The 23,168-nt window shown below is 38.5% G+C and overlaps 1 protein-coding gene and 1 long non-coding RNA gene across 2 annotated transcripts; one reads left to right on the top strand and one right to left on the bottom strand.

The window, feature by feature from the left end:
• The first annotated feature begins 1,730 nt into the window (after nucleotides 1-1,730).
• Nucleotides 1,731-22,923, top strand: LOC100889152 (protein-lysine N-methyltransferase EEF2KMT). The gene is made up of 8 exons (XM_030984069.1): nucleotides 1,731-1,848; nucleotides 3,464-3,523; nucleotides 4,006-4,086; nucleotides 5,156-5,263; nucleotides 18,369-18,502; nucleotides 19,449-19,942; nucleotides 20,222-20,368; nucleotides 21,237-22,923. Exons 1-8 carry the CDS (start codon nucleotides 1,792-1,794, stop codon nucleotides 21,341-21,343), a joined length of 1,188 nt encoding a protein of 395 aa, XP_030839929.1. The 5' UTR covers nucleotides 1,731-1,791; the 3' UTR covers nucleotides 21,344-22,923.
• Nucleotides 5,964-7,666, bottom strand: LOC115923452. The gene is made up of 2 exons (XR_004063891.1): nucleotides 6,643-7,666; nucleotides 5,964-6,053 (listed from the first exon to the last, which is right to left on the bottom strand). It is a non-coding gene; the product is annotated as an uncharacterized LOC115923452 (long non-coding RNA).
• Nucleotides 22,924-23,168: the final 245 nt, after the last annotated feature.

Raw genomic sequence — 23,168 nt, 5'->3', positions numbered from 1 at the left:
CGTCGAAATCGGATATACCTGTAAGGTGTTACATAACAATTAGTATGCGCATGTCATCAAAAAAGTGCTATAATTGCATATTCATGTACAAGCAGAAATGTGAAGATATGAATTGATATCAAATTGCTTTTATATGTTTCTCAAAGTAACTTGATGTATTTCAGAACAAAAGAATACATTAGAAATAAAACAATAGATATAATAAGAAATAAAAAACATTAAAATACATAAGAAAATAAATAGTTGAAAATCGCATCAAATTTGCATAAATTATCATTATTAATTACTTCAAATAACTTTTATGTGTTAGAAAGAAGTTTCAAATGAATAATGAGTTTCAATTAACATTTAAAAAGTGGAGTCTGACAATTTTGTAATGATTCTCGTTCCCTATATATATTTCCAGATTTGATATTTATGAATGCGTTTCATAATTTATGCAAATTCACCTATGCATTTTCAAATATCATAAAAATAATGACACCTCATGAATTTGAGATGAAGGAAAAATTTATTCAATACATTTTTAAGATTCTTCACAAGTCTATGGACAAATATGTAGAGTTTTCTGTAAAATGCATAAAATTAGCATTTTGCATAATTAATTAGGCTATAACAACAAAAATATATTAGGAACAAACTAATTATACCATCTTGTTCCTTACGTATGCAAATTTTCGCGTTCATCGGACAATTCGACGGCCGAGATCATAGGGTGGGGGCCTTGGAGGCTTCCCCCCCCCACTTTTATTTCTTTTATTCAGTGAAAAAAATACACGGTGGCTCGAGGCGAATTAGCCCCCGAAATGCCTAAAAGAGCCCCAAAAATCAGAAAAGAGCCCCTATAAATGTGCATAGAGTTCAATGCAAAACGAATCGTAGAATGTTATTTTCATGCAGGCAAGCTTAAAAAGTAGCACCCGAAAAATAAATATTAATTTTTTCTCTGCTCCCCCCCCCCCCCCCCCCCCCCCCCCCCCCCCCCCCCCCCCCCCCCCCCCCCCCCCCCCAGTCAGAGAGTGCTCGAAATAGCCCAGAACAGTAAGGGTTAAGCCGAATCGAGAACAGTGAACCGCGAATCGTCTGCTTTTTCTCATAATTTAATGAAACGTCAAAGCTTCCGCGCTTCGCGCGGGGTGCTAGCACATGTTTGCTGTAAAGCCACGCCTCCAAACGATTGCGAAATATGGCAATCGCAGTGCAAGCTTAAAGGTAATACAAAGTTTTGTGAAATTTTGAAAATTGGGTGGATAGTGAATCTTTACAACTTTGATATATTTTGATGCCCCTGTGGATGTATTATAAGCACTAAAAAAATTAGCCCCTAAAACACTTCTTTTTTCGAGAAAAATTGAATATACAAATTTACCGGTGCTCCCGGTAAATTTTGATAAATTTCAAATAGCGCCTATGGCCGTACAATGGTAGCTGCGACCATGAAAATCTCAGAATATGTAGGGTCTAGTTGAGATATATAATTTCCAAACGGGAATAGCTAAACGGTCGATTTTGGTCAAGAAACATTGTTTCATAGCTAAATTAATATCTTGACCTTGAGAGGGAGATATAAAACATAAAAAGTTTATTATTTATAATTTCATAACTTTAGACTCGATTTCAACCGCGACAACGATCAATGTATACGGTATTGTAGGAACGCATATGCTTCCAATATGTTAATTTGAATCAAATTCATGTCCCCATACCAAAACTTTGTAATACCTTTAAACGCGCGTTCCATACTGCAATACAAATTCTTCATGATCTTGCCGCAAATGCTGGGTACAAATAATGGACAAACTTGTGAACCAGTTCTTTGAGATGATTCCACTTCGACAGTGCAGTTGGGTGAGAGAAATAGATCTTTTAAGCATTATGGCCTTGGCTTGGTGATAATATTAATATTATCACCAAGTCCAAGGCTGCAAGCCTTGATCGAATAGCCAGGCGGCCAGGCCTAACTCCAGGCAGCTCCGACGCCGATGCAGACGCCTTCGGCATCGGCGTCGGAGCTGCCTGGAGTTATAGGCCAGGCTCAATCTATTTATATTTATATTATAATCATAATGCATACAGATCTACATGTAGATCATCGATTATCATCATAATTTCATCATCAATATCGTCATTTCATGATCAAAATCAATATCAGCATTATTTAATTAATTTTGTGTCTCGGCCGGAATCAGGATTTGCAAATGATTGAAAATGGAAAGATTAAACGAGAACTTACCTTAGTTTGAAGTTTGATCTCCATTTTATGAGGTAGGTGGAGTGAGAGATAATAGAGACCCCCTAGCTCGCACATGCGCAGTCAGACTTCAAATCAGTGAGGACAGAGATATCTGACTCCAAAACCACAACACACAAGTATCCAACTTGCGTTCAAAACAGTCATGGAGTCTTAAACAAAAGCATCTTGCATCCATAAACTTCAATGCTTTGTGCCAAAACACATTACCATACAATTGTTTAATAAAATTTTATCTTTCATGAATTTTTTGAGATAAAACCAAAAAAGGATGGGAGTGGAGGGCACATATTATCTCTCACTCCACCTACCTCATAAAATGGAGATGGAACTAAGGTAAGTTCTTGTTTAAGCTTTCCATTTTATTTCGCTACGGTTACGTACGAAATAATGTGAGACCTTCGAAGGAAAACTCTGGCCTCAACTCAATAACACTACATGCAAGAATGCAAAACTTGAGGGAAATTCATAAGAAAGGGCTTTAACTTACAAAAAAAATGATGTCCCTAGTAGATACATGTAGCTGGCATGTTCTTGCAAAATTCTTCATCATGCAGTCTATGCTCCAGCAAAGTTAAATAACAGGAGTGGCTTTCTCCTGGTCTACATAGAAAATGGGTGACTTTCCCAAATCAGACGGGTGGCTTTCCCAGCTCACAGATGGGTGACTTTCCCAAACACATATACAGGTGGCTTTCCTTATTTACAGATGGGTGACTTTCAAAGTTCTCAGATGGGTGTCTTTCCCAGTTCTCATTAGGCGTGTCTTCACTATCTCGAGATTGCCAAATATCCAGCTATTTGAACTATCCCGATCGAAACTATCCAGCTAATTTGCGTCTTCATTAGACTGAGAAGTAGCAAATTAGCTGGATAGTTGGTCAGGATAATATCCCAAGATATCTCGGTCTAGTTTGCAAAATATCCCACTATTTCCGAACTAGCGGGATAGTTTGGACCGTCTTCATTAGACTGAAGTACGGAGTTAAATATCCCGATCCCATCATGCACAACGATTTCCGTTTTTCCGTGTTTACTAGTTGTACTAGCGGACGCACATGCGATCTATACCACTCAGCGTGCTAGTACAACTAGTAAACACGTACGGTAAGCGGAAATCGTTCAAATAGCTGGATATTTGGCAATCTCGAGATAGTGAAGACGGGCCTATTGAATTTAACTGTCTTATTTTATATGACATCAACGATTTAGGGGGATACTTGGAATACAACCGCTCCTTCCCTTGAAGAACAACAAAGCATACTCAAAGAGGTAAATGATAATGACTCCCAGAGTTTTTCTAATTTAGTTTACTCTGCTCATACTTAGTGGTACTGTAATTAATGATAACGATAATGATAATTATAATAATAATAGTAAAAATTAGTAATGATATAATGATGATGACTGATGTTGATGACACTTTTGAAAGTACTGCCAATTGGGAAATATTTTTACAACTGCTGAATGCATGTGTAAAGGCTGCATTGACCAAGCTAATGTACATTGCACTTGTCGTAACAAGTTTCTCTGAATCCACCTGTTAGAATTCCTACTGGGAAATTTACATTTGAATAGATGTGTATTCACGTTATCTAGTACATAAGATCAGAAAAGTCAATTTTTTTCCTTCTGATTTCTATTTGATTGATGATTAGATTGTTACAATGTAACAGTTGCATTTGCAAAGCCAGACCCATGTGGGGTTCGTATTCAATATCATTTTTGATTTTGTTTGTTTGTTTAATCTGCAGACTTTGATGTCACCTGTATGCAAAGAATTTCCTCCATCACTCAAATACAGAAAACTCTTTGTGAAGCACATTTTGAAACAGGTCAGTTGACAAATGAATCGTATTCAGTGAGCTGTTCAATTTGTATGCCCCTGCCACTGAAAATATTGTCTTGTTGGCTTGATCTCGGTGTTTGTCCCTAGCACATGTTTATTTCATAAAAGTGCTATTAAAGAAATTACATGTACATCTGAAAGCTTCCGTATGCCATGGATCTTTGTTTGCTTACACCGTATTTGGAGCTGAAGATACATGATTCAAATCCCTGCCATAGCACTTAATGGCCTTTGGCAAGGAGTTTGCCACTCTCCACCCAGGTGAAGTAAATGGGTACCCAGTACAAAGAAATTCCATGAATTAATGCTCGTGCACCTTAATGGTAGTCATGCTAAAGCCAAGGGGATTGCAGGGTCCTCGGGGAGAACAGTATTAATTACTTGTGAGGCTATCCATTGTAAATGAGGCATATCAGTATTGTCATTATTTTGAAAGATCCTATCTGATGAAAATGTAATCCATTGAAAGCTGAATGAATGTAGAATATAATGGAATGAAGAAAATTCCCTATTTAGTATTGCACAAAAGCCAATTGAAACCTCATTTTCCACACCCCTCCAAATAACAGGTCAACAGGGGTCAAATTTGCAGCAGTTACAATGATGACATAACATGCGGACCCAATCGGCTCGCCTTTATAGCCGAGGTGATGAGCCGTTATAAGCACAGTCATTGTGAATATATATGTGTACTCCACATAAGATGATGTCATCAAGTTGATAGCTAGTGTTTATAGGTTGACAACTTCCGATTTTTAAAGCTCTATAGATTTCCAGTTTTCAGACAGCTGTTACTCCTCTGCCAGACACTAAAAAAGCATATAATTGATATTGTTGTAATCTTTAGCTTATAAAGTTTCCATTGATATATATTTGAAGTTGCTCAAGCGGTGGTATATCGAGGGCAGCAAACGAACGTACGCACGGGAGCGTAATTCCCATTGGCTCAGTGTTATGTAGTGATCGCCAAGTTGCCTACTTCACGAACGGCTTTATACCCACGCATGAACATCTTAAATCTATTTCATTTGTTCACTTCCAACTTGATTTTATAGTGTGAAGAGCATGATGTAGAGATTGCAGATGAGCTGTATGAGGTATACTCTACCCTGGTGGCCCAGAAAGAGGAGACTCTGGATAGATTCTTCAAGACGTACAAACTGGTAAAAAGGACATGTATGTCTCTCTGTGTGTGTGTGTGTGTGTGTGTGTAATTGGGTTTTTACAGACGTGTATCAATCAGATATGATTATTTATGTCTCGGGACCGACCTTTAACGTCACCATCCGAAAGACGTGACTCAGTTTCGAACCAGTTTGTAACTTCCATTGTTAGCTGGATTACAGGCACTTCACAACCCCTGTGACATGATGGTTAGCAGTTGATTTATAACATCATTCTCTGTGGAGAATGAAGGGAAAACCTTTTTCACATAAACTTGGCACGACTCAATTAAGTAGACCCGTACACATACTAATAACTCAAGCATTGATGGGATATTCATCCTAGCTATCTTTCTCCTGCCTGTTATGCACATGCTCATTCCCTTCAAACACCTTTACCTTACTCTCTTTTTTCAGTTCCCTTATTCCTTCAAGAATTGGATGACAACAAAATGTATTTTATAAATTTTATTTCGTTTCCATTTCCATTTTATTACAAACACACCTTGCAACCAGACCTCAATCAGATGTTGGTTTCCAAATGAAAATTGTGATGTTAAAGTATCATCTGGTTGACAATCTTAAAGTCACTGAGTAGTCGGCTCTCATGGGGAATTCGACACCGTTCGGGTGTTTACCCAATAACAGGTGTTGTCAATCACCAGGGTTAGCCTTGAGTTTTATGACCATTGGACCTTATGTGAAGAAACAGTCAATGAAAAGTCGTAGTAGGGTTGACTTGCTAATTTATTCTATGTCAACTAATTCCATCACACTTGCTCCGTGAAAACTGTATGAACAAAACATGATAAAGAAAAAGAACAGATTATAAGTAATTGTTCATACAGGCATTTTCGAATACATGTGTATAAATAATATCATCAGTTCGCCTATTAAATGCAGTGATTAATAACAAATGAATTTCTTCTCTTTGTCTCTTATCATTTGTGTATATGCAATTATCTATAAACAATACCTTCACTCAAGTCACGTGACCAATATTCGTGGTAGATAGTTTGAATCACAAAGACTTATTAGCATAACGCATATCAATGACTGCGTCCTTCTTATAGCGGACACGTCATTCGTATCGTTAATATCGTATACCTATTTACGTGCATATAATTAACATTGCCTTACGTAGCACCCTAGCTTACACTCTATATCGTATATATCGTATACCTGTTTTACGTGCATCTAATTTGCATATATATAACGTCCACTACAGCCGTATACGGTATCATACGTGTCCGTGCATACACTAATACTACACACACCATTCATTATCACTTAAGCATATTAGATTACATTCATATCATCATTTCTCATTATTTATACTATTTATACTCGTTATACATTAATATATCGAATTAACGAACCTTCTTGCCTCCTTATTGTTGCAAACGGGTTGGCTTCGTATCAATAACAGGTGTAATTTAGGACAAGATTTCGGTGCGAACATCCAATTCGTTGCTACTGCTATGTCGGAATTAGGAAAGCGTAGATGGCGCTATTTCAGCCCATGACGTAAGTCAGAATACTCCTTTTTGTCAGATAAACTAACTCTCATAAACGATCACATTAACATGGCTCCTTTAAATTAATAATTAATTTACCCCTTTTTAGCTTCATAGAAATGACTTGGATTATTTGTTCCTTATCAACATTAATAGTTCAAAATATATCAATATATGTATACATATAGATCTACATCTCAAAATTTCAATTTCTACTTATCTTGAAACGTACATGATCAATTGCGCATGCAGGAAAACAAATCTTTATTCAAGATTTACAGTTCAAATTGTATCGTGAGATTACTTCATCTCTAGTACAGAGCTTGTACCAAGTATCTTATTACAGCATCTGAGTTAAATTAAATTTAACCGCGAGTCTCAAACACTCAGACCTTGCAACTCACCATTTATGACTAGCAATTAGCTGTATTTGCAAGTACTGGATTTAGAAATCGAGAAAATAACCTGGATCAACTCTCAGTTCAAATACTCTGCATGAATTTACGTTGCAAAAGGGGGGTTTCAATTCAGGTTCACATCTAATGCTCATTCATGTATACAATACATACAAGCATAATGATGAAATTGAACTGAAATACCCTTTAAATACATTCTTATAAGTGCAATCACATTGTAATTTTTTGCAAGGTAATTAATGCGATAAAATGAGGTATATCAACTTAATTTCCGTTTTCTACAAATATAGTTGTCATATGCTCGATCTTCCAATTTGATAAGATTACATTTTTTCAAACAGAGAACAAAAAACAAACAGCAATAAAGGTCATTACAGCTCATTCGGAAATGTCGTCAATCCACAAAAAGAGTTCTTGTTGTTGTTCAATCAGATCAATTAGTTCAAGAGTTTACTCAGTTCAATTAGACTTCATTTGAGCTGATGTGCGTCTGTAGTTACAGTTCCAGCATAGTCTTTGTTACAGACCAATTACAGATATTCTTGGTTCTAAAACTTCAATTAGATTATTTGACTAGTCTTATTCTAGACTTTCAGATTTTGCGGGTAATTCGAATTTTGGATCGTCTTATGTTCAGACTTCTATATTTACTTAAATCTATCAAAACCTATTTGTGAGGGATATTAATTACCTTACAGTATTCAAGGCTCCTTGGTCGGGAATCCGTCCTGGTCTTCACGCGGAAGCAGCAAAACCAGTTTGTGTATCGGACGCTCTAGTTCTTTCACAGGTCCTTTACGCTTACCGCTGTCGTCAAGTTCGGAGTCACCCTTTACGAGCTTCACTTTACGAATGAGTCCATCGGTAGAAGGAAAGACCTCGCTTATCCTTGCTAGGGACCATTGATTTCGTGGCAAGTTCTCGTCTTTCATGATGACGATATCCCCAATCTTAGCATCCCGTCGGGGCCGAGTCCATTTCTGGCGTGTCTGTAAGTTCTGGAGAAACTCCTTTCTCCAACGATCCCAGAACTCGTTGATCAGATGTTGTACCCTCCTCCAACGCTTTCTGGAGTACAAATCAGCGTCCTGAAAATTGCCTGGTGGAGGAAGTAAGACTTTCGACTTCATGGTTATGAGATGATTTGGCGTAAGAGGAGCCAAATATGTTGGGTCGTTCAGGTCAGTCACAGTCAGCGGCCTGCTATTGACAATTGCAGCCGCTTCATACATCAGTGTTCTCAGTGATTCATCATTGAGTTGTCTACTCGATTGATACAGCAAAGTTTCAAGCACTCTCCTGGCAGATCTTATTTGGCGCTCCCATACTCCACCCATATGGCTTGCCGCGGGGACGTTGAAAGTGAACTGTACGTAGTCACATCCTTCTTTCATTAGAGTGCCTTTGACATGTTCGTGATTCATTTCTGACCACGCTTTCCTTAACTCTGCTTCTGCGCCAACGAAGTTCGTTCCCCTGTCGCATCTCAGTTGACGTATTGGACCCCTCAGAGCAGCAAAGCGACGATATCCCTGAATGAATGAGTCTGTAGTCAGACTATTGAGTGTCTCAATATGCACGGCTCTCGAAGGCATGCATGTGAAGAGGAGTCCATATCGCTTCATCTCCTTTCTACCTTCCTTTATCACCCATGGGCCAAAGCAGTCGATGCCACAGTAAGTGAAAGGTGCTGCAGGTAACACACGGTCAGACGGTAGATCAGACATCTTCTGTAATTGTGCGGGACTACGTAGCCTATTGCATATGACACATTTTCGTATGAAATTGGCCACTCGATTACTGCTTCCAAGAACCCAAAATCCATTCTCTCTTATCTGGTTCAATGTCATGCCTCTTCCTTGATGAGCAGTCAACTCATGACAGTGACGTATCACAAGGTCCGTTACGTGGCTTCTTTGTGGGAGAATCAGGGGATGCTTTCTGTCATATGAGTCGTCTCCCCTTCGAATTCTTCCTCCAACTCTTAGAATTCCCTTTTTATCCAGGAAAGTGTCAAGTCCATGGAGACGACTTTCTTTCTTTATTTGACGTCTTCTCTGCCTGTCATTCAGATCCTGTTTCCTCTGGATTGACTTCAGGATTTCTATTTCTTCCCCAAAGGCTTCACTCTGGACGTGTCTCAGTATCTCAGTTTCTGCCTGTTGTAGATTCTGCACCGAGACTTTGCCTTGGGAAGTTGAGTCATCATTTGCCTGTCTTGTACGTTTTCTTTGACAACGTTGTTTCAGTCTTGTGATGAACAGCAGACAATAAGCCATCGCCCTCTTTGCTCTATACCATGTCGGGAATCGGTCTAGGCGACTCAGATCAAACTTGGAGTCACCCATTACAGTCGCGTTCACCATAGACTTCTTCACCTCGGGGTCACCTGGTGAAACCTCGAATTCCTCCCCATCATCAGCGCGAGGAACCGTCTCTTCCCATAGAAAATCTGGGCCAGTGAACCAGTTCGAAGTGATGAGTTGGTCAACGGTAAACCCTCTGGAAGCTCCATCTGCTGGATTGTCCTGTGTTCGAACGTGCTTCCACTGCGATGATTCTGAGTGTTGTCTGATCTCACAGATCCTATTTGCTACGAACACATGGAACCGCTTCGATTCATTGTTTATGTATCCAAGTACCACATTGCTGTCTGTCCAGTAGATATGCTCAATGTCCTCCAAGGCTAACTCTCGCTGAAGAAATGTGCTCACCCTAATGGAAACAACGGCAGCTGATAGTTCCAAACGGGGTATTGTTACTGCCTTGAGCGGGGCAATCCTGGACTTTGCCATCACCAGGATACAGTGGACTCTTCCCTCTCCATTCTTAATTCTCATGTATGAGCATTGGCCGTATCCCTCGGAACTAGCATCGGAGAAGTGGTGCATCTGCATGGTCGTAACCTCACCGAAGTCTGCAGGTTTGTAGCATCTCTGTATTGATAGGGAGTCAAGATTATGCAGATCAGTTGTCCATTTCTCCCATCTTTCTCTGAGATGATCTGGCAGGGGGTCGTCCCAATCAGCAGACATCTTACACAGCTCTTGCAGAATCTGCTTACCAGGTAAGACAATCGGGGCTAGTAATCCCATAGGGTCATAGATCTACATCACGGTTGACAGTATTCCGCGCCTGGTTAGAGGTCTGTCATCGAGTGTGACTCTGAATTGGAACGTGTCAGATTCCACACACCATTGCACCCCAAGTGCCTTCTGCAAAGGAAGCTTATCCTGTAGGAGATTAGTCTTGGTAGTGCCCTTTGCTCTATCCTCTTCCGGAACTGTTTCCAGCACTTCTTGGGTGTTTGAGATGAATTTGTGCAAGTGGAGGCCTCCTTTCTTGCACATCTCTCTGGTTCTCGAGATCAGATTCTTGGCCTCTTCTTTGGTAGGAACAGATATTAGCCCATCGTCCACGTAGAAGTTATGATGTACAAAGTTCTTTACATCCTCTCCAAATTCAATAGCATGGTCGCTGGCAATCTGTTTCAAACAAAAGTTTGAGCATCCTGGAGACGACGTCGCCCCAAACAAATGGACAGTCATTCTTAGCTCATGGGGCTGTTGCAGAAAGTCTCCATCCTTCCACCACAAATACCGTAGGTATTTCCTATGATCTTCCTTCACCTTGAATTGGTAGAACATCTCACGTATATCGCAACAAAATGCGATTGGTTCCAGTCTGAACCTGCAAAGTACTCCCACTAGTGTGTTAGTCAGATCTGGTCCAGAAAGAAGCTGCTTGTTGAGAGATTCCTTTCCAAATTCTGCACTGCAATCAAACACAACTCGTAACTTGTTGGGTTGTACTACCCCATGATGGGGAATGTACCATGCTTGGCCGTTCTGCTTGTCATATTCTGGTACACTTTCAGCATATCCTTTCTCCAAGAGAGCATCCATCTTTTCCGAGTATTTCTGATGATACTCAGAGTCTCTTTGAAACTTTCTCTTTAGATGACTCAATCTCCTTTCCGCCATGAATCTGTTGTTGGGAAGGTTGACGACATCTTCTTTAAAGGGAAGAGGAGTCTCGTAATGACCATCATCTGTGATATGGACATTCTCCGACATGATTCTCATAAATCTTGTATCATGTTGCGAAAATGGTACCTCACTTCTGCTCTCTGAGAAATCTCTTTCCATCAGCTTCAGCACAGATGAAGGGCTGATCTCTTCTTTGATTGTAACGTTGTGAGTGAACGTTACTCTCTTCTTGATGGACATGTCTCTTTCAGCTAGTTCAGCGGGTATTTTACGTGCTGTCAAGCGATGACTGTGGCCAACGTGATCATCGGGGTTGTAGTGCTGTTCATCTTGACTTGTAACACCCACTATGCTCCATCCCAAGTCAGTTTTCATTCCAAATGGACCGTCATCGTCTTGGGAGGGAATCACATCTCGAGGAGTCAGAGCTCTTCCACAATCATAGCCGATCAACAATCCTATTTCACAGTGCTTCAGAGGCAGAAGTTGGTCAGCAATTGGAACCAAATGTGGGAAAGAGCGAGCTACTTCAGGAGTGGGGATGTGTTCTCTGTTGGCTGGCATTATGTCTCTAGTGTATGCAGCTGGAAGGTGTATCACCTTTTCACTGTTAAAGGCTCGAGCTGTGAGTCCTTTAATCTTCTCACTTGGAATCCTTTCGTTCTTGGTCGACATTGTAGACAGAAGAAGGTTGACCCTCAGTCCATGAAGTCCTAAGGCATCCTTTGTAGAATTCAATATGAAGGTGGTATCCGATTGAGTATCTAATAGTGCGTATACGAGCCTCTCTTCCTTCATATTCTCATGAGACAGCCAGACTGGCACGATTGCCGCGCTTTTCACATAACTTGTGGCGTTAGAATTAACAAGTGTATGTGAATTTGAAGATTGTATTTCTTCCTGGTTCGATGTCCTTTCCCTTTCTTCTGAAGGTCTTCTGTCAAAGTGTAGTGGCGTAGGATGACGCTTGTTGCACTCTCTGCATGTGCTTCTCACTCGACATTTTTTGGTCAGATGACCTCTCTTGAGACACCCGTAACACAAGCCCTTTTCTCTTATGAACTTCTTCCTCTCGGACATAGGCTGATTGACAAAGGCTTGACAATCCTCAAGGTGATGATGATTTCTACAGAATATACAGAATGATTTCCGTTCTGGCCTCTTTGTCTCATCTTGGATGGAGCTGGTTCTCATAGTTAACGCTCTCATGGATTTTCCTCTGTCCTGTTTCGGTTTGTCCTCCTTCAGGCTACCAATGGACGTGATTGGGTCACATGCAATGTTACTCTCTTCCTCAATGAATGATGAGAAGGTACCGAATGAAGGAAATGTACCATGTGACCTCCTATGCTCATAGACTCGTCGGCTCCATTTAGTAACAAGCCAATCGGGAAGTTTGGATAGGAGTTTCCTATTCTCACGTTCGTCATCTAACTGTCGGAGGTTGCCGATCTTTTCTATTGCTGTTTGGCATTGTCGTAGGTAATCAGAGAATCTACGCAGTCCTCTGGAATCCTTTGTAGGTATCTTTGGCCAGTTATCCAGTCGGTCACGAAATGCATTCGAAATGATGAATGGATCACCATATCTCTGTTCTAGTTCACTCGTAGCTCGATTGTATGCCATATCATTGTGTATCAGAGAAAATCCTTGCACGAGTTCGAGAGGTGGGCCACGTAGATACTTCTTTAAGTAGAAGAATCGATCCCTTGCAGGAATACCTTGATGTTCCATTAAGATGTCGTAGGCCTGTTTCCAACTAGGGTATTGCAGTGGATCCCCAGAAAAGATATCTGGTTCTGGCAGTGGCAAGCGACTAATCTGTAGCTGAGTCAGCAAATTTAACAAGGGTTCTTTAGTCGGCAATTCTGTAGTCGGAACATCTTCAGTTGGCACATCTTTGGTCGGCACATCTTTAGTCGGCACATCATCCTGGCTTTCAAACGAGCATTCATTCACCCATTTTTGACAGGATGATAGTCTTTTCGATGAAACTTTAGATTTTCTTGACGATTCTTGTTCGAGGAGGTGTTCTTGTACTCCTTTCATCAGCTCTGAGTGTTCTTGTTCGATGTTGTCGAGCCTTTCATGGCTGTCATCGTCGATTCCTGCCAACTCCAATAGAATCTGAAGGTCTTCTTGAGCGGATATGGCGTTGTCCATCACCTGCTGCAGAGCGTCCCTACCTTGTCGAATAACTTTGACATCACTGATGTCGCTCAAGGTAGCTCTTAACTTATTCGACGCTCTACGCCAAGCACTAATGGATCTCTTAAATTCCTTCCCTTTTGTTTCAGCTTGATACTGCAGACCTTTCTCAGTGAGTTTGACTTCTCGCTTTGACCTTGTGTCCACAGCTTCAGCAACAGGGTTTTCCTTCTCCTTGTCCCCCATCATGTCCACTTCCGACATCTTGTACCAAATCACGTAATCTGAATCACGACGTCATCGCAGGTTGCAAGTCGTAGTGAAGTGAAGTTTTCACTGAAGAAACAGTCAATGAAAAGTCGTAGTAGGGTTGACTTGCTAATTTATTCTATGTCAACTAATTCCATCACACTTGCTCCGTGAAAACTGTATGAACAAAACATGATAAAGAAAAAGAACAGATTATAAGTAATTGTTCATACAGGCATTTTCGAATACATGTGTATAAATAATATCATCAGTTCGCCTATTAAATGCAGTGATTAATAACAAATGAATTTCTTCTCTTTGTCTCTTATCATTTGTGTATATGCAATTATCTATAAACAATACCTTCACTCAAGTCACGTGACCAATATTCGTGGTAGATAGTTTGAATCACAAAGACTTATTAGCATAACGCATATCAATGACTGCGTCCTTCTTATAGCGGACACGTCATTCGTATCGTTAATATCGTATACCTATTTACGTGCATACAATTAACATTGCCTTACGTAGCACCCTAGCTTACACTCTATATCGTATATATCGTATACCTGTTTTACGTGCATCTAATTTGCATATATATAACGTCCACTACAGCCGTATACGGTATCATACGTGTCCGTGCATACACTAATACTACACACACCATTCATTATCACTTAAGCATATTAGATTACATTCATATCATCATTTCTCATTATTTATACTATTTATACTTGTTATACATTAATATATCGAATTAACGAACCTTCTTGCCTCCTTATTGTTGCAAACGGGTTGGCTTCGTATCAATAACAGGTGTAATTTAGGACAAGATTTCGGTGCGAACATCCAATTCGTTGCTACTGCTATGTCGGAATTAGGAAAGCGTAGATGGCGCTATTTCAGCCCATGACGTAAGTCAGAATACTCCTTTTTGTCAGATAAACTAACTCTCATAAACGATCACATTAACATTATGTAATGCTTTGATTTGCCCGAAGACTCTCGAGCTCTCCGAGAGATTAGGGAGTAATTCTTGACTGGACTATGGGTTTGCTGTGTGCAAATTTGTACCCCCATTAATGGTATTTCCACCAAGTCTGGTGTCAGCGAATTATGGCCTTCTGCACATGGAAACTGGCGATCTGCTCCCTTTAACTTTTGTGACTTGGTATAAAGAGAAGAGCGAGAAGAAATTCAGTTTACTATCCCATAGGTTTGAAGAACTTAGCGAGAAATCAACACTAGAAAATATCATTATCAAACACACAGAATATACATTATTGGCTGATAAAGACTTGTCATCTATGCTATAGGACTAAAAACAAAGAAATTCTGAATACCGTAAATCTCTGTGTATAAGGCGCACCTGTGTATAAGGCGCACCCCTATTTTTATGCCTCCGCCACCGAAGGTGGTGCCGGAGGCATCATGTTTTCGGGTTGTCCGTCCGTACGTCCGTACCGTCCGTACGTCCGTCCGTCCGTACGTCCCGTTTGACCGTTATCACAATATCTCAAGAACCATTTAAGATTTAAACTTAAGACTCGGGAATAGTATTTATCACCATAGGAAGACGATCTGATTAGATTTTGGAGTACGGTTCATCGACATCTCCTGCCTGAGAGCAGAGTTAATGACTGTAGCCGCATTCTGCGAAATGCACTTGATCTGTCCTTGCCTAAGATGAGAACTACGAGGTACCGAACTTCCCCCATCCCATCTTTCACTCGATCTTTGAATAATAATAAATAGAGGCTTAGGTAATTATCAGTATGTTGTATGTCATGTATTTCAGCAATAATATAATTATGTGCAATATTAATTGTCATGATGATTGGCACAGCGGGTTCTTCCATTCATTCATATTTTGATGTTGCATGTACTTTTATCCTTCCTCTCACTCTCTCATCCCTTTTCTCTATCTGAACTTGCCACTTTTCAAATTTCCTTTTCTTCTTCAGTTCTGATCTTTCCTCTCTATTTCTATTTCACTTCCACCCCCTCTCTCTCAGCTCTGTCTCTCTGTCTCTGTCTCTCTCTCTCTCTTTGCTCTCTCTGCCTCTTCCTCCTTATCCCTTTGTCTCTCCTTCCTCCCCTCTGTTTCTCTCTCACACTTTCTGTCCCTCCCTCCTCCTCTCCACCTCTTTTCTCTTATGATGTTTTACAGTACAACATTCTATAATTATATTTCTATAATTATATGTTATTTTTACTGTGACCAATAACACCTAAGGAATTCCATTTTTTTTGAAAATAATGATAAATTGAGGCTTAGGTAATTATCAGTATGTTATATGTCATGTATTTCAGCAATATAATTATGTGCAATATTAACTGCCATGATGATTGGCATAGCGGGTTCTTCCATTCATTCGTATTTTGATATTGCATGTACTTTTATCCTTCCTCTCACTCTCTCATCCCTTTTTTCTATTTGAACTTGCTTCTTTTCAAAGTTCCTTTTCTCTTCTTCAGTTCTGGTCTTCCCTCTTTATTCTTTATTTCACTCCCATTCCCTCTCTCTCAGCTCTATGTCTGTCTCTCTGTCTCTCTCTCTCTGCCTCTTCCTCTTACTCCCTTCATCTCTTCTTCCTCCTCTCTGTTTCTCTCTCTCACTTTCTGTCTCCCTCCTCTTCTCCACCTCATTCTCTTCTGATGATGTTTTACAGTACAACATTCTTTAATTATCTGCTATTCTTACTGTAACCAATAATACCTAAGGAATTCCATTGTTCTCATGTGCAATATGTTTATACATTATACTGTACTCATATCACGCTTGTGATTAGCACACTGCCAAGACTCCAATTGTAATACTATTTAATACTTTTTAATACTTTTTAATACTCAATACTCAATACTCAATACTCAATACTTAATTACAATTTTTCCAATGTTACAGTTAATTGAATTCAAGTATCTGTATACATTTTATTTGTTTATATGTCAACATTTATTCATTTTTGCTAGCAATATTTCATATCTTGTATTTTTTTTTAAAATCTTTTTTTGTTGTTTTGTTTTTGTGTTACTACTTTAATGTTTTAACTTAAAATGTATTCATTGTTATATATTTGTCCTCATTTACTATGTTATCTTTATGTTTTTGAATGTTTTTTATATTGATGTAAACTTGCATTTTTAGTCTTCGGACTTGTTGACAAGTAATGAATAAAACCTTATTTGAACTTGAACTTGAACTTGAACGTAGGTCAAAGGTCAAGGGTCACAGAGGTCAACTTATGAAATTCCATACATTGAGATTGTTAGCGCGATATCTCAAGAACCATTTGAGATTTAAACTTCAAACTTAAGGATAGTATGTATCACCATAGGAAGACGATCTGATTAGATTTTGGAGCACGTATGTCAAAGGTCAAGGGTCACAGAGGTCAACTTATGAAATTCCATACATTGAGATTGTTATCATGATATCTCAAGAACCACTGGAGATGTAAAAACTTCAAACTTAAGGATAGTATGTATCACCATAGGAAGACGATCTGAATAGATTTTGGAGCACGTAGGTCAAAGGTCAAGGGTCACAGAGGTCAACTTATGAAATTCCATACATTGAGATTGTTATCATAATATCTCAAGAACCACTGGAGATTTAAACTTCAAACTTAATGATAGTGTGTATCACCATAGGAAGACAATCTGATTAGATTTTGGAGCATGTAGGTCAAAGGTCAAAGGCCACAGCGCACATTATGAATGCAAAAACAGCTTGTGATCGCGTTATCTCAAGAACCGATTGATGGATTCATGCCGAAATTAGGTCATGTTTGTTACTTGCAGAGCCAATAAACTGAGTAGATTCTTGGTTCATAAGGTCAAAGGTCATGGGCCCATTATGTATGCAAAAATAGCTTGTGAACGCATTCTCATTAGAACTGACAGATGGATTACTATTTAACTCAGAACATCTTGCAGAGCCAATGAACTGAGTAGATTTTATGGTCATGAGGTCAAAGATCAAAGGGTCATATATGTATATGAGAAATTGCTTGTAATCACAATATTCTGAGAACCTGTCAATGGATTACCATTGAACGTGAATTCAATTTTTTTTTTCTGTTTTGGTTTGTAAAATTGCTCTATAACGGAGGCATCATTTTCGACTGCGCGCAGTCGAATTCCATCTAGTTTTATTTATTTTTTGCCGAAACGAAAACACACGCGGGGAAGGACTTTCATTTAACATCGAGGTGCAGTTGAAGGCACCAATTTGTGCTTGTGTACTTGTCACAAATAAAAGTATCAATGTCGTTTTTTGAAGAATGTCTAAGACCATTACCGGTAATGTAAACTAAAAACAGTAGAGTACCTAGGATAAAACCTTGTGGTACGCCAAAGCAAAATTGGAGGAATTATTATTCTAAACTACATGTTGAGATCTATTAGAAAGATTACTTTCAAACCAAGATGACAGACAAATTTGAGTGTTGTTCTAGTTTCCGAGTGGTGAGTCAACACACCGATTACTGAGCTGGGAGACATTGCCAGGCATAGCGCCATAAATCGAAACTAAAAAAAAAAGTGCGCCTTTTACATGGAGATTTACGGTAGTTAAATTAATTTGAAATTATAAGAGTATTGTGATACTCCCTGTCTGAGTCAAATCCTATTTAATTTTGGATATTGTCAGATAATCATTCAACGGCATAGTTAAAATATCCAGATTGTTCTAAAAGTAAACTTGTAATTTGAAAGCAATCTATGATTTTAAGAAATCTGAAGAAAATATGTTTTAGAATGAAATTTATTTTGGACAATTCAGCCCACAGGTAACCTAATCACCTTGAAGGAATCCTCACAAGTAGTGATTGATGGAACTACAGGACTACGATCATGGCCTGCTGCTCAGTACATGGTGGAATGGATAGCAGAGAATACACACATCATTAATGGCAGGTTAGTCATAGATATTAACCCTTTGCCTTCTGTAGCCAGATGGTCCCTGTATTAAGCCTATGACAATAAAAGAAATTGGTAGCCAATGGGATATCATGTGTTTATTTGCTTGTTAATCACACAAAGTTTGTATGAACGGGTGGGGTTTTCATAGAGATTTGAACTTGGGTAATGTTTTTCCCAACATGAATGACATGGTGCATGCATGATTTCAAACTGCAGAAATGCTTTTGTCCTCGCACATTATCATGTTGCTATCCCACTACACTAAATGGGCCATTTCAGTCAAATTTAATTTACAAATCTTTGAAAAGTGCCTTTATGTCATTTTAGCTGTTACAAATAATTGTAATTCAGTTGCCAGGATGTGATTTGCATACATTACGTACATGTACGTGTTGTTAGGTAGGTCAAGCCACAATGTTTGTCCTACCAAGCAAAAATTAATGTAGGCAAATCGCTTTCTATACAAATATTCGTAACAGCTAAATTAAATATTCTGTAACAATGCACTTAACAAGATTTGTGCATTAAATTTGATTACATTACAAAAATGGTAAGAGGTGTAAAGAACATCTCAGTGGAAACAAATTGAAAGTCATTACTACATCAGTTTATGAGAAAATGGGCTGAACTTGAATAATTCTTGGAAAAAAAAACTCAGCCACAGTGGAAGTTGTACTCATTCCCACCCCTCCATTTCAACCCCCCCCCCCACACACACCCACCTGTACATTGGTGTGTGTGTTTTTTGTTTGGGGAGGGGGGGGGGGGACCAGTAATTTTGTGTATAATTTCTCTTTCTTGTCTTAGACTCATGAATATGCATGTTGGTAATGATTGTAAAACAAATCAAGTGTCTTTATGTCTGCTTTTCTGATTTGTTCCATATGGGTGATACAGCTGTAAAATAATTTGATCCTTCTTTCTAATTTTGCTGTGATAGGAGAGTACTGGAGCTAGGAAGTGGTTTAGGATTAACTGGTCTGGCCTCGTGTGACCTCTGCCAACCTTTGACCTACACCTTCTCAGACTGCCATGAACAAGTCTTGAAAACTCTTCAAGAAAACATTTTATTAAACATCCATAGAAACAACTCTCAGCAGAGCTCTGAGAGTGAGACAGTGAGATCCAAGTCTGACTCGGAGAAACTTGGTGATCGTAAAGACCAGGAACAAAGAACTTTTAAGGCTACCACCTCGCTCAGATTACTGGAAGAGCATAGCTTGTGTGATGTTGGAGTATGGTTCCATAGAACAAGACATGCTGTGGAAGCACGTATTGAAGGAGAAAATGGATTGGAATCAAACAGACTTGTGCAACAGGATTCAGATCAAAACCCTGCAATGAGGACTGATGTTTCTGTATGTTGTATTGACTGGGAAAATGTTAAAAAGGACTGGCTTGGGAGTCTAAATGCAGATGTTATCCTAGCTACTGGTAAGTTCATCTGTGTATTGGTTTATTGAAGGCATCATCAATCTTACAAATTGAAATCATTGACATTTTTTAACATATTTTTTAATTACATGTATATGTTAATTGGAAAAATTAAAATTGCACTAAGTGAACAGTTATATTTGGTTTTGGTGCAGATGTTTTCTGAATTATTACAGGCAATTAACAATCTATTCCAAGAGATAAGCCATTGACATGACCTAATTGAAATACTATAGAATTCTACCATCACTAGTTCATGTTCTGATCTCATTTCATCAGATGTGATTTATGATACAAGAATCCTACCATCATTGGTTCATGTTCTGAGCTCCCTGCTGAGTGGACCTGATAACCAACACACAGCTGCCTACATAGCTTCTACTATCCGCAATGAAGATACCTATAAATTGTTCCTAGAGATGATCGGTAAGTAGATATGAGTAATTTAGAATACTTTGGGACCTAGGATAAATGCTGAAGTGCTCGATCTCTATTCTTATATTATAAGTCCTTCTTTAAACTTCTTTAAACTCAAGTTCATGAACAGTAAAATCTGAGGATTTATATGTTGAAGGAGATTTTGATTATCCTAAGGGTTAGAAAGTGATTCAGGAAAAAGTGTGCGTCTCACCAGCAATTAATCTTCCTGTCTTGTGGAGTGAATGATGGAAACTAGTGATGATCAAAATTCCTTAAATTTCATCACTCAGTGATTAGGTATTTTAACATTTAGTTTATTAGTTTTGGGTGTGATAATGTTATTTTTTCCGTATGATGAGATATACCAGTAATGATTTATCATTTTTGAATAGACTGATTTATAATTAGTACATGATACAAATGACAAATGACCCCAATATCCACAGATCTTGTTAACTTGAAGATTGTCACATGGTGCAATTTATACAAATTACTTGTGATATGATAGGGGTGTTTCATGAATAAACATGTACATGTACATGTCCGTATTTGACACGAATCTGGTATTAAGTATGCTTGAATTCACCAATATATATATATGAATAAATATTTAACTTTCGTTATCAAAAATCCAGTATTTATTGTGGGTTTTGTATCCTTTAATTTGTTTAATTGGCTCTTTTGTGTGTGCTCTGAATGCATAAACTTTCTATCTTTACAAGATTTACTTTCTACCATAGATATTGGTCTACCACTATGTATATGAAGGTTATAAGCAAGGGGTTAACGATTTACAAACTCATGTGATTGAAAGTGAAGCTAATAAATTGATGATCTTTGAAATATTTGAAAGTGTCATATGTTTTTCTCTCAGATGATGCTAACATTGTTGCCATGGAGATGACCTCACCTCAACATCATCTATTCCACTATGATAAGACCTGTTCAATACAGATCTTGAGACTAACGCAGAAGAGATGATCTTCACAGTACATGACGAAGGCTGATCGGTGACGTCTTTCCTTGGCCTGTTGCTGCTTTTGATACCATCACGGTATGAGTAGGATTTGAACTCTTTAACATGCATGACCAACTAACCCAACTCTGTGCTCACTCAAGTATCAGACATTCAAGTGTCTAATATTACCATGATAGTCATACATGTCTTTGTATTGTTCATGTACCTTTTGGGTTATTGGAAAGTCGTTTCCCAAAGAAGCACACCACAGCAATGTTAATTCCGATGAAGAACTCTGCTAGTGGCTCCTTGGAGATGATATATTTCATTTGAATACTTTGCCTAAAATTGTTTATAGCCGCTTAGAATAAAATACATACACACACCTGCACTGTACTTCAGCTGAGTTGGTTCTATTGATTTAATGCTCTGCCAATTTTAGTCTGAGATTGGATTAATTTGAGTCTGGTAGTGATTATGGGGTAATTGGTTAGTTAATTCATATTGGTGATAGGTTAATTTTTGTTACTTTACACTAGCAATGCAGGAGGTGCATTCCCTGAGGAGGCAAGGTCTTTCTGTGACAGATCCAATCCGTTGGACATGTACAATAACAGAGATGTTCAAGAAGTATCAATTCACTAGGGAAGGTGTGCTATTAATCGTTGAAAGGTTGGAGCTAACACTCCAGCATAAAACCTCTTTTTTCGGGGGGGGGGGGGGGGGGGGGGGGGGGGGGGGAAGGAGAGCCAAGATTTTTGTGTAAAATCTTTGTAAGACTGTGGTGACAAGTCCATGAAAAAAAAGCCAACTTTAAGTGTCCAGTGTTGATGGATAATGAAAAGTACATTGGTGAATCTATGTGAATGAGATGTTTTAATTGTACACAGAGAATAATAAAAGCAAGATAAATTTTTAGTCATAGATAAAGCATTTATTCAGATTTTTTCAAAGATTTGTTCTCCGATCCATCAGAAAAATCACAAAAGAACTTGCATGCAGCAACTTAAGGCATCTTAGAAAAACCTGAGGCACATTTTGCATGCAACTTTAAAACAAAGGAATGCATCATTCTGACCAATCAACATTCGCTTTTCTCGATCTAGCATACATGCTCAGCTACCCAATTATTATTCTAATATATGCATTCCTGGCTAGCTACATGTACATGCAGGTCGTGGATAAGGGAAAGAATTGATTGGCCGAATGGGTAAAGTTGTGTGAAAAATATGCCTGGGGTTTCGCGAAGCTGGCATATGTACAAGCATATATACACAGTAGGGAAATTTATAAATACACTATGAAAATGTACAGGAGATGAATTGATAGTTATAATATATACATATGTACACTCTATGAAATTGAAGATTTGTACAACCATACAAGTCTATTTACAACCATACAAGTCTATATACACTACATGTAAGAAAGATTAGATTCAAATATACAGACAGATTTCAGGTAACTACTAGATCAGCTCAGAATCATCTCCTCTCATTGATATAATTAATACCCAAGTCAGATGATGATCATGTCCATAAAGCTCTGTATTTACATATTCACATGTTATGCATATTTGTTCTTACTTTTACATAATTATACATGTACATGTACCATCAACAAGTTAATGACTATTTCAACACATTTTGGGTGATGTTACACAACAATTTGAACGACGCAAGCAGGAAAACTTTAGGCAAGAAGAGAATTATATCCTTTGATCATGAAAATATAGTGTTCTGTTATTTTGTAAAGTAATATTTATAATATAGGTGGAAAATGAGAATGATGGGATAAGATACCGGTAATGAAATGAAAAACCAATATTACAGAAACAGCAGATTATTT

The sequence above is a fragment of the Strongylocentrotus purpuratus genome, unplaced genomic scaffold (genome assembly GCF_000002235.5).
Source record: "Strongylocentrotus purpuratus isolate Spur 01 unplaced genomic scaffold, Spur_5.0 spur5_scaffold_14, whole genome shotgun sequence".
Taxonomy (NCBI): Eukaryota; Metazoa; Echinodermata; class Echinoidea; order Camarodonta; family Strongylocentrotidae; genus Strongylocentrotus; species Strongylocentrotus purpuratus.
This window is presented reverse-complemented; position numbering and strand designations above follow the sequence as displayed.